Source organism: Hemiscyllium ocellatum, chromosome 3 (genome assembly GCF_020745735.1).
Source record: "Hemiscyllium ocellatum isolate sHemOce1 chromosome 3, sHemOce1.pat.X.cur, whole genome shotgun sequence".
In the NCBI taxonomy this organism is placed as follows: domain Eukaryota; kingdom Metazoa; phylum Chordata; class Chondrichthyes; order Orectolobiformes; family Hemiscylliidae; genus Hemiscyllium; species Hemiscyllium ocellatum.
The window spans coordinates 81000223-81012372 of NC_083403.1; the positions used below are offsets into that span (position 1 = coordinate 81000223).

At 35.9% G+C, this 12150-nt stretch overlaps 1 protein-coding gene across 2 annotated transcripts in view; it reads left to right on the forward strand.

Moving 5' to 3' along the window:
- The window catches only part of opn5 (opsin 5), a 69019-nt gene extending 68406 nt beyond the window's left edge, over positions 1-613 (forward strand). For both annotated transcript variants that reach the window (XM_060821234.1, XM_060821235.1), the window contains one exon: positions 314-613. In XM_060821234.1, the coding sequence (XP_060677217.1) occupies positions 314-401 (88 nt within the window). In that variant the 3' untranslated portion in view covers positions 402-613. The remainder of the gene's footprint in view (positions 1-313) is intronic.
- The last annotated feature ends 11537 nt before the right edge of the window (positions 614-12150 follow it).

A 12150-nucleotide genomic window follows, 5' to 3' on the forward strand; every position in this document is an offset into this window, starting at 1 on the left:
AAGACAAATTTATTGGCTAATTAAGTCTGCCTTTATTCAACATTATACAATGAGGTTTACTAAAAATATTGGATCAATGATAAATTGCAACAATGTGCTAGAGGAATAGCTTAAAAATTATAATGTTATATAAACATTACAATAAATTAATTTAGACTGTTATTGAAACTGTACTAAAAAGTTTAATTCTTATCTTTTGTTGAACACAGGAAAACATTACTAATATCTAATTGTAAGAACTGAAATGTAATACTTTTAATTGTAACCTTGTGAAAATACATTCCCTCTCATTAATTTTTTTATTTTGTTTTAGAACAGTCTCAGCGATTGGAGATTGTAATTCCATGGAAGAGAATGAAACTAAGCTGGAGAGCTTAAGTTGGACTGAAGAAATTGCTTAGAAACTTTCCTTACAACTTATTAATTGATAATCAACTTTTTCTGGACAGACCTCAATTCACGAAGACCAGAATTAAAAAAGAATGTCTTGAATAGTAACTATACTGCTTTGTATGTACCAATAGGGAAAACATTGTACTTTTGCCTGTATCAATCTTGATAACATCATAAAATTTATGATTTCTGGTGCATTTCAGTAGAGATTTAATATTTGCTTTCCCTGAGAATGCTTATCTAAACAATCAGCAATGACTAATTCAATATTTTAAAGTGCAAATATTATGTATTGTATTAAATGTACTGAGTAGTACTGCTTAAAGTATGTTGATGTGTTTTTTTCCACACATGTTTAACATACAATCTTATTGATGATGTAACCTTCTAGATAAGGACTATTTGTGATTGATGGAACTGTTGTGATGTTGTGATTAATGATCATCAAGTAAATATATTTGAAGAGTATTACTGATTTTGTGATAATATCTAGGGTGGTGCAATGAACAATAGCATTAATTTGTTTACAATATAATTTTTTTTTTCAATTATTCCTTTTTCAAAAATAGCGAAGTAATATCCAGAATATTTTTTCAGTGTAGAAGAGTGAAAAGCTATCACTTTTCACATTGTTATGCACATTGTTACTGTTTAAATAGTATCTTCAAATGTAATATCAGAAGACAAGACTTCATTCATTCTTAATAAATTTTAGCATTGATGTACATTTTAAAGATATATCATCTCATTTTTTCTGCTTTTAACTTCATAATTTTGATGACTTAAGAACCAAAAAAACTACTGTGCATGTATTAAGTTGTCATTTAATACCAATGCAGGTGAAGCACCAGAGTTCTATGTAGCAGCACAGAAAAACTGAGCAAATTGTACCTAATTATGGCAAACTAGCCCCATTACAATTCAATATACAAATTCAACCCTGTCAAAGAGTCAATGAGTTATCCAGCACAGAAACAGACTCTTCAGTCCAACCACCATTCCAAACTAAACTAGTTTCACCTGTCTCCGCTTGGCCCAGATCCATCCAAACATTTGTTATTCACGTAGTTATCCAAATGTCTTTTAAACATTGTAACTGTACCCACATCCACCATCTCCTCTGGAAGTTCATTCCACACACAAACCACTCTGCGTAAAAAAGTTGCCCATCATGTCTTTTTAAAATCTTCTCTCATCTTAAAAATTATGTCCCCTAGTCTTGGATACCCCATCCTAGGGAAAAGATGCTTGCCAGTCACCTTATCTATGTCCCTCATGATTTTATAAACCTCTATTAGGTTATCCCTTAAATCGATTACAGTCCAGTGAGAAGAGTCCCAGTTTATCCAGCCTCACCTTAAAACTCAAACCCTCCATTCCCGGCAGCACCTGTCAACTGCATGGCAACTAAAATGTATTTTTGCTATTTGAAACATTAAGGAATTTAACTGAATTCCTATGGGCAGACAGCATTAGACAGTAGGGAGAAGTTCCCAGCCTCTTAGCAGAGAGGATTGAACAATAGGTACAGAAGTTAGCAGTATTGGAATGTGGTTGAATAAGATGTATTGTAAAAGCCGAAGGATAGGTGATAAGGGGGCTTGATAAACATCACCACCTGTAACTGGTCATCAACAGATCATGCAGTCACATGATTGACTTGATTGGGTGTGTATGTAATCAGTCAATAACACAATCAATTTGCAATTAGTTTGTAAATGATAAGGTGGGCTGAAAACAAATGTCTCTATTATTCAGGGAAGCAGCTTCTGGATCCCAGAGGCTTTCTTTTCACCACTATCACATCAATAAACTCTTTGATATTGGAAGTAGCTCAGGGTATGAAATGATTTGTTTAGTCTTTCTGCTCCAACAACTTCTATAAAGTTGATTCCAGAACTGCACAGTGTTCTAACTGTGACCTAACCAACATCACCACCCTGCTTGAAAACTCTATGCTTCAGCTAAAAAAAAGCAAGTATTCAATATGCCATCTTAACTGCTTTATCTATCTCTCCTGCTACCTTAAGGGACTGGTGGACATGCACACCAGGGTCCCTCTGATTCATCCCATCATTCATCATGTATTCCTTTCCCTTGTTTGTCCTGTGCAAGTGCATCACCTCAGATTTATCTGCATTGCTCTCCATATGCCACTGATCAGTCCATCTATATCTCTGTAATCTAAGCTATCCTTGTTATGTATCTCTGCACCAATTTTCCAATTATCTGAACCTTACTGATCAACCCTTTATATTCAAATCTAAATAGTTTTTATACTCTATCAACAGCAAGGGTTCAAAAAGTAATTCCTGTGGAACCTGATTGGGCACAAGCTTCTCGTCACAAAACACCCTTGACCCTCACCTGCTTCCTGCTACTCAGTCAATTCAGTAACAATTTGCCAAATTTCCTTGGATCTCATGGGACCTTACCTTTGCTATCAGTCTTCTTTGCACAACCTCATCAAAAGCCTTGCCAAAGTCCAAGGAGACTGTTGAATGCATTGCTCTCACATATATACACCTGGTCACCACTTTGAAAAAAAATCAATCAGGTTGTTCAGATATGGTCTCCCTTTAACAAACCCATGCTGACTATTCTTGATTAATCCTTGCCTCTCCAAGTGCTGATTAATTCTGGTTTTGAGACTTGCTTCTAATTGTTTCTCCACCATGAAGTTTAAACTGTACTTTATCTCTAGCTGCCTTCTTGAATAATGGTATCACACTGACTGTCCTCCAGTGCTCTGGAACCTCTTTTGTGGGCTTGGAGAAATTGAAAATTATTGTCAGTACCAAGTTAAGTGCAAAATGACTGAGGACTCAAAAGTGAAGTTACGAGGCATAAGATGCCTCCTCTATGTCCTTGTGTTCAAAGCAATCTGATCAAAGCAATTTAGTCATTGGTATCCTTGAGCTCCAAAATGCAGTCCTAAAAAGGGAAAAATGGTTGGATCAAGAGGCATCTTGATGTGGTGAGATTGGTCGTTTGCAAATGCCAACTTCATTGGACAATAGGTACAATGACCATGGAGCATAGTGTTGTGGTGAAAACAGTTGAATGAAGGCAGTGAGCTGCTATCTCTAGATAACCATTCTGACTCAAGTCGAGAATTAGCACCATCTAGATTCTTGGGGATGCATAGAAACTGGCAGCATGAGTAAGCCATTTGGCCTTTTGAGTCTGCTCTCACTTAATACGATCATAGCTAATCCTCTACCTAACTGTTATATTCTCACTTGCTCCTCATGGCCATTGCTGTCTGTAAAATCTAAAGATGTATCTCTTTTTTGAGAGAATTGTGACTTGGCCTCCACAACCTTATGTAGTAGAGAATTTGTCAAATTCACCATTTGAATGAAGAAACGTTTCCTCATCTCAATCCTAAATTGACTATCCCATATTCTAAGACTGCGGCACCTGATTCTAGACAGTCAGGGAAAACTCCTCCCTGCATCTCATCTGTCCAGCTCTGTTTGAATTTTATATGTTTCATTCAGATCCCCACTCATCCTCTTGAACTTAATGAATACAGGCCCGGTTGAATCAGTTTCTCCTTGTAGGATAGACCTACCACTCCTGGTATTAGGCTAGTTTACCTCCACTGCACTCTCTGAAGTAGGGAGACTGAATTCCCACATAATACTCCTGATGTGGTCTCACCAAGACCCAGTATAGCTGCAATAAAACATCCCTACTTATGAATTCTTAACCTCTTGCAATGAAGGCCAATGTACCATTTGCATTCTGAATTACTTGCTGCAGCTGCTGGTCTGCTTTCATCGACTGAAGTATAAAGATACCCAAATTCCTTTGTTCATCCATGTTTCCTAATATATCACCACTTAATTAACACTCTTATATTCCATATTTCACACTAAAGTATATAACTTCACATTTCAACATGCTGTGCTACATCTGCAATGGGTGTGCCCACTCATTCAACTAACTTACCTTGAAGCCTCCTTCCATCTTCCTCCACAAGTTGCAGTCCCAATAAGTTTGGTGTCATCGGCGAGCTTAGAAATATTGCATTTGGTTCCCTCATCTAGATCACTTAAATATATCCTGGATAGCTGGGGCCCAAGTTTTGATTCTTGTGCTACCCCATTCATCACTACCTGTCACTTGGGGAAAAAAAATATTCCCACTCACTGTTTCCTATTTTTCTTGATTGATGCCAATATATTACCTCTTACCCCATGTGTTTTAAGTTTGCCCACTAATTTCTTATGAGATACCTCATCAAAAACCTTCTGAAATCCAAATACATCACATTCACTATCTCCCTTATCTATTCAACTAGTTACATCCTACAAAAAAAACCTCTGGTAAATTCTCTCTTTTATAAATCTGTGTTAGCTTTGTCCAATCCTGTTAACGTTCCCCAAACGTACAGTTGGTATTTATTTTATTAATAGAGTCTAAAATTTCCCCTGTGCTGGTATTAGGTTAACTGATCTGTAATTTCCTGTCTTTTTCTCTCCTTCCTTTTCTAAATAATGGGGTTACATTTGACACCCTTCAATCTGTAGGAAATGCTCCAGAGTCTACAGAATTTTGGAAGATGGCCATCAATGCATCCAATTTTTCCAGGGCCATTGCTCTGCAATGCAGATTATCAAGATGTGGTCATTTGAAAGCCTTGAACCTCACGAATGTCCCCAGCACCATTTTCTTACTAATGCTGTTTTTCTGCAATTTCACCATCTCACCAAACTCCTGGTTTCCTAACTTTTTTGGGAGTTTATTTGTGAAGTCAGAACCAAAGAATTTGTTTAATTCTATTGCAATTTATTTGCTCCCCATTATCATTTTCCCTGCTTCTGATTGTAAGGGACCTATATCTTTTCTCTTCACAAATTTATAGAATCTTTTATTGTTTCAACATAATTTGCAAATTTGCTCTCACATCATATTATCCTCTCCCTTTTGTCTTTTTGTCCTCTTTTGCTGCATTCTAAAATGTTTCAACTCCTCAGGCTTGCTGCTTTTACTGGCAATTTATATACCTACTCCTTGGATCTGATTCAATCACTAATTTCTTTTGTATGCAATGATTGAGTTCCCTTTGCTCTTTCATTCTGGGGCCAGTGGAGATATAATATAAATGAGGCATGTTGGGTTAAAAATGATATGAAAATGTTTGAAAATAAGATAATTAAAGAACAACATTCTGAACTAACTTTTTAATATTTAGAGGAAAATCAGGACAAGAATGTTGATAACAAGATTCCATTTCCTTCATTCTCACCATATTTTCTCTCTATTGGCCATACTACATGAGGGACCTGAAAATTCCATGCATTCAATCTGTTACATAGCTAAAATGAAAATGCTACATTGAAAACCTCTGACTCCAATCTGGCAATATTGATTCACTGTGTTGTCATCTACTTTTCTGTTAGTTTCTTCAATTCATTTTTCCTAGCTATAGCACATAGTTGGTGATCAGTGGCAGTGTAAGGCAAAATATTGTGATAAGCAGGTATTAATTAATGGAAGCAGTGATGATCTATTTGATAAGTTATGTTTATCTCTAGTGATGTCCAGATTACTTGATGAATGTTTTTCTATGTAAACAGACTGCTCATAATTAAGCAGTTGATGAGTATTTCATCTTTTCACTTCATACCTATCCTATGAATTCCTATAACTTAAAAATAGACAACTGAGGATCAAACTTTTGTTTCATGTTCAAATGTGTGGAGAATGCAGCAGACTGCAGTGAATCTTGGCTTTCATAATTGGCCTATATGTTTTTTTTATTTTCTATGTCTCCTTGCCTAGAATGTATTTAAAAGTTGTGATAGCTAACAAACAATTCACTTGCCATTGGTCTCTTTGGAATCACCTTTTCCGTTCACTTCTGGTTCAAGTCCAGTAAGAAAAGTCTGGGTACATGTATTTACCATTACTGGATTTATGGAGGACAAACATAACAGATTAATTGAGTTAAACCAATTATTAGAGTTGCCAGCAATTTCTATGTAAAATGTAACAAATACATCTATAGGATAATTCTATTTTCTTGGCACTAAACGTCTGTCAATTTAGATGGCATGAAAGAATTTTGTACTATTTTTCCTTGGTACTACTGACAGATCCACTGTTAATACTATTCAATTTAGGCAAGTGAAGTAACTGAAATAGTTACAGGATTGAAATGGAAATTTTCATATTTTACCTTTCCCCTGCATTGGGTGTGATCTTACATCATGACTTAATGAGATAACATTTCTGCCTCCCTGCAACTTTGATGGAGTCAGATTAATTTTGTTGGTGATTTTGAGGAGGACTCATGAACGTTGTGAATCCCTAGCATAGAGTTGAGAACCAAGAATACAATTATGCATTTGCCATTCTATTTGAAAAGACATCACCCTTCTCATAGAGCTATCAATCAAATATGAGCAATGAAATTTCTAATGTCGGAAGCCTTAGTCAATTTCATATCTCTTTATTTTCTTGTTGAATTCCTTACCCGAATGTACAACCTTGGTAAATGTTCAGTAAACCACAGCAAAAATAGACATTTTCTGGATAGAGCAAGGAAACGTACCCAAAATCTCCCTCAGACACTAATCAGAACCTGACGATAACTATCTAACCAACTAAGCTGACTGCTTCTTTCCTTTGCACCTTTTAATCTTGTCCAAATAAACACGCAGTCATTTATAAAGCTCTCATTTACTTCTTTTAGTAACAACATTTACCTCTTTGGGTTGCATGGTGACTCAGTGATTAACATTGCTGCCTCACTGTGCCAGAAACCTACGTAATTTCAGCTTTGGGCAATTGTATGGAGTTTGCATGTTATCCCCGTGTCTGTGTAAGTTTCCTCTGGGTGCTCCAGTAAACTCCCACAGTCTAACGATATGCAGGCTATGTGGATTAGCTGTGATAAATATAGGGTTATGGGGATAGGGGCTGGATTTGGGTGGAATGATCTTTGGATGGTCAGTGCAATGGCCTCTTTCTGTACTGCAGGGCTTCTATGGTTTGTAAAAGAATCAAGTTATTACAAAGTAATAAACAGGTAAAAAACACAATGCTAGCAGTCTCCTTTGCAAGTGACTAACTAGACGCCTGTTGATTTGGATCTGTTTTCCACTGTTGGAGGCCAACAGAACATTCACATTGAGGTCATCTGAAAAAACAGATCTCTGGCCATTTTCTCTGCATGTGTCTGTTGGCATAGTTGTCAAATAGCCTCATTATAAATGTTTGATATGAGATCTGAGAGACTATGGAGAGGATATGAGTGATATGAAAGGTCAAAGAGAGATTGGGTTGTGAATGAGAGTGCGGGTGGAGGATCAATTATCATGACTAAACAGGGTTGATTTCCATAAATTAAGGTAGGCTTTTTATCTGACAGATTTGCCATCTGCTTGCTCCTGTAGGGACCGTGAGCCTGTCCCATCGCTAGCTCATGTCGGCCTTCTCAAAATGGTGAGCAGCCTTCTCCAGGATAAAGAGAATATTGTGAAGTTTGGAAATTTCTCAACACCAGTCTTCTGGTTGAAAATTGAGGCCTTGTTCTCTGCTTCTGAATTGACCCATCTTTAGTTCCGGACAACCTTGTGGATTTTCACCTTGCTTTCAAAATAGCTGTTCACCAAAAAAATGCATGAGAGAACAAAAATATAACGGACTCCAAAGGATAGACACTGGCTCGATGATTTATAACTTTTATTAGTTGCAAGTTGAAACAAGAGAAATAAACCACAAGAGTATAGGCTGAAAACAGAGTGAAACGATGAAAGGGGGAAAAGAAACATCATTCTGTTTAAAGTTAAACAAATAAACCAAACAATTGATGAAAACAATATTTCCCTACTGAGTTATTTTGTGGTAAACATACATTATTATGGTTTTGTGTAGCTTTTAATGAAAGTATACATGACTTACTTATTCTAATTGGTGTAATTTATCATATCCACTTTAATGCCTTCATACTTTCCAAACAATTCAATATATTAATTAACAAAAATTCAATATCCTGAAAGTGGAAATTTCATAGTCCATAACTTTCTGCATATTTGAGCAAAATATTTTTGAATGATTCAGTATCACTGTGGGTGCAATGCCATATTAGATATGACTTTTTGCTATCTCTTTGAAAATAACAACTTATCCTTGCATTGCTTCAATAGCTGACTGCCAGTGAAATGAAAGTAACAAGGCTGGAAGAGATTGTGATCTGCTTATAAAACAATACATTTCCACATTAAAGATATTGTTTCTGTTGTCTTATACACCAGTTAATTCATGCTTTAAAGTGGCAAATCAATGTTACGTAGTCAACATTGGAAAGTGCATCATTTTCAAAGCATTGTAATGACTGCCAACATGGCATGTAAATGTTATAATAAATATTGAAGCTACTAGATTCAAATCTATAAGTGGAAAAATGGATTGATATGTTGTGTTAATTAATCTTCTGCAATGTAGCTGTTTTACCTGTCTAAATGTTTGCAATATTCATTCATCTTCTCGGAATTACTTCGTTCACCTCAATCCTAGGTTGATGGAATTGACAACTCCACCTGCAAGTACTTGTGCCTGACCAAACAGACTCAAGGGTTTACTTGTCAATGATGTCAAATTATGAATTATAGAATAAAATGAATGAATCCATTATGTACTTGATTTTATGTATTGGGAATATATTTTGCAGCAAACCTTAGAATCATGATAGCACAGATAACATTGTAATATTGCCACACAGTTCGGAAGCAGATTTCCACCATTGAGTGTGAGTATTAAATAATTACCTGTGTTGACAGGAAAACTGAACCGGAAACATCACACAACCAGAATAGAGCTGACCTGACTTTCCTTCGATTTTAATCTTTGTCCAAGCACAATTGAATACATTCCCTATGATCAGTGTGAACTCTCAATATAACTCTTTGAAAATTGTGGACTTTCCAACAGTGAGAGTTTGGACGCTTGGGCCACTATGATAATCGAGTCCTATATTTCAGTAGTAATCAGGTTGGTGTGACAGAATGAGTTTCACTGTAGCCAAGCCTGGTCTGAAAGCTGAGTTGGATTCCCAAGTCCAAACCTTTGGTATTAATGTGCACTAATAATTATCATCTCTGACAAAATTGTAGTTGATAGACTTGTTTTCATTTAAATGTTAATACCAGGTCTAATTGTATGAACTCACTGAAAGGTTTTTAAATAATTTTTGTGAAAAAATATAGTAGATTCCACTGATTGTAATGTTAAAAATAGCTATTGAGTTTTTCCTCTATTGATAGTTGAGAATGACATTTCTTACAATTCATTAATATCACATCTATCTTTCAACTTTGTACCCAGAGGAAAATAATGGGATCAATACCGGTCTTGAAATTGCTAATTTTAAAAATGATATATTTTTATAATTATTATTTTATGTTTAGAATAATGTCCACTCATAATGAGGTTTCACTTTTCTTATTGATTTCTAAATTTTGAGCAGCTAATGACATTACAGTTAGTTTAATGATGTTGATAACCATTAAACAATAAAATTGCTGGTGTTATTATTCAGATGATAGAACTCATTAATCTTTTTTTTATCTTTTGATATATATGTCCCTGTCATGCTAAAAGTCTCAATAGTATTTCTATTGCAGGTTGGTATTGCTAGGAAACAATAATTACATTGACAGACCACTGCTTTACATGCTAAAAGATTCAGAACTTCACAAAAGTTTAGAAAAAATATTTTTAAACAGTGTATTTGACTTTATGAATATACTAACATGCACATGTGAAAGGTAATGCTACTGTCAGTTTTAGCCTGGGTGCACAAAGTCGTACTGATATTCAGACAGGGTATTGTTAAAGAAAAATTACAGCTTGTGTTTTGCAATTGTAATATCAATTAAACTATCATCTCTGTGAAACTGGTAACAATTCTGTCTTCCATACATGCATGCTTAACACAGAAACCTAGAATTTGCTGTCAGGGATGCCCTATTCCTGCAGGGTTGGCTTCGTCTTCACAAATGCAGTCAACACAAAATTGATGATTTGATTTTAACTTCAACTTTTTGCACCCTGACCACACTTTAAATATTCATTAAAATGTTTCATCTTGTTGAATGAGATGCATCTATCTTCTTAACAATGTATCAAGTCATAATCTCTGATGGACAACTTCTCTGACCATTAAAATTTAAATTTTGAAGTCTGGTTAGATTGACATTACCTCCATTCCATGACATAAATTCCATAAAACTCCATTCTAAAATCAAAAAATTGTTTTATTTCATTTTTTAAAAAAGCTTTGTTTATTTGATCTTTCAGCTTCTATCTTAATTCCATTTTTTTTGTAAAATGTCTAAAAAGTGGAAGATAACCAGGGCTATTACCTTTTTCTTGTCAATGTGAACTCCTCAATCTGATTGACTGATCAGCCTGTTCACCGACTTTATTATTTGTGAACATACAATTTCCCTATAGCTGTTGCCAGAATGATAGTTATGTTATAATAAAGGAAATGAATGTCTCAGAGCTCACTAGAACTTCGCAAGCAACTTTGTTCTAGGTCAGAGTGAATGCTGTTGCGCTATGCTGGTTGTAAACTCCGGTTGAAGATACTTTAATTCAATGAAGGTAAGCAGAAGTTGCCAAAGATAATCTACTGTAAAGGTGTATACATTGCTAGTAAAGTGTGAATTTATTTTTTGGTAATAACCACTACTTATTACATATTATTTAGTCTGGTTATAATTGTTCTTGATTAAAGTAATTATAGTTCCTGCAACAATTGAGGAAAAGCAAATAATGTAATGCATAATAAAATATAATATTCAATCTTTACTGCCAGCATTTATCCTTCAGGTGCTGCAGAAAATGTGGCACGAGCAATATATTCTTGGGCACCATAGCATGACATTACAGAAGGTAATTTGGTCCATGCTGTCCCTCTGCAAGAGCAAATCAGTTAACACCATTCCCCAGCACTTCCACCATTCCTCTCCAAAAGTTTGGAATTCAAGTGTTTAGCCACAATACTGAATATAAGTGCCTAGCCACAACATTTAATTTGCTTCTATTACTGTCTCAGGCAGTCTATTCCAGAAGCTAACCAGTGACTGCATGGAAATACTTTTTTCTCACCTTGCCATTAATTCTTTTAGCGTTCACATTTAATCAGTGTTCTTGAACAATCAATTACTGATGTAAGCAGTGTAGATACGACCACCAGCCCCCACAAACCCACACAATCCCTGCTTTTGAATGCCACACTAAAGTCTCCCTGCAACCTTCTTTACACAAAGGGAAATACTCTCAGCTTCACTAATCTACTCTCATAATTAAGTTATCTCATCCTTTTTTTTAAGATTCCCTACAGCGTGGAAACAGGCTCTTCAGCCCAACAAGTCCACACTGACCCTCAGAAGAGCAATCCATCCAGACCCATTCCCCTACATTCACCCCTGACTAATGTATCTAACACTACGGGCAATTTAGCATGGCCAATTCACCTAACCTGCACATCTTTGGACTCTGGGAGGAAACCGGAGCACCAAAAGGAAACCCACACAGACACAGGGAGAATGCGTAAACTCCACACAGACAGTTGTCCGAGGTGGGAATTGAATCCGGGTCCCTGGTGCTGTGAGGCAGCAGTGCTAACCACTGAGCCACTGTGCTGCCCCTAATATTATCATTGTTGCAAATCTTTTCTGCATACTCTCTAAATCTTACACATTCTTCCTAAAATGGGGAGCCAGGAATCGCATT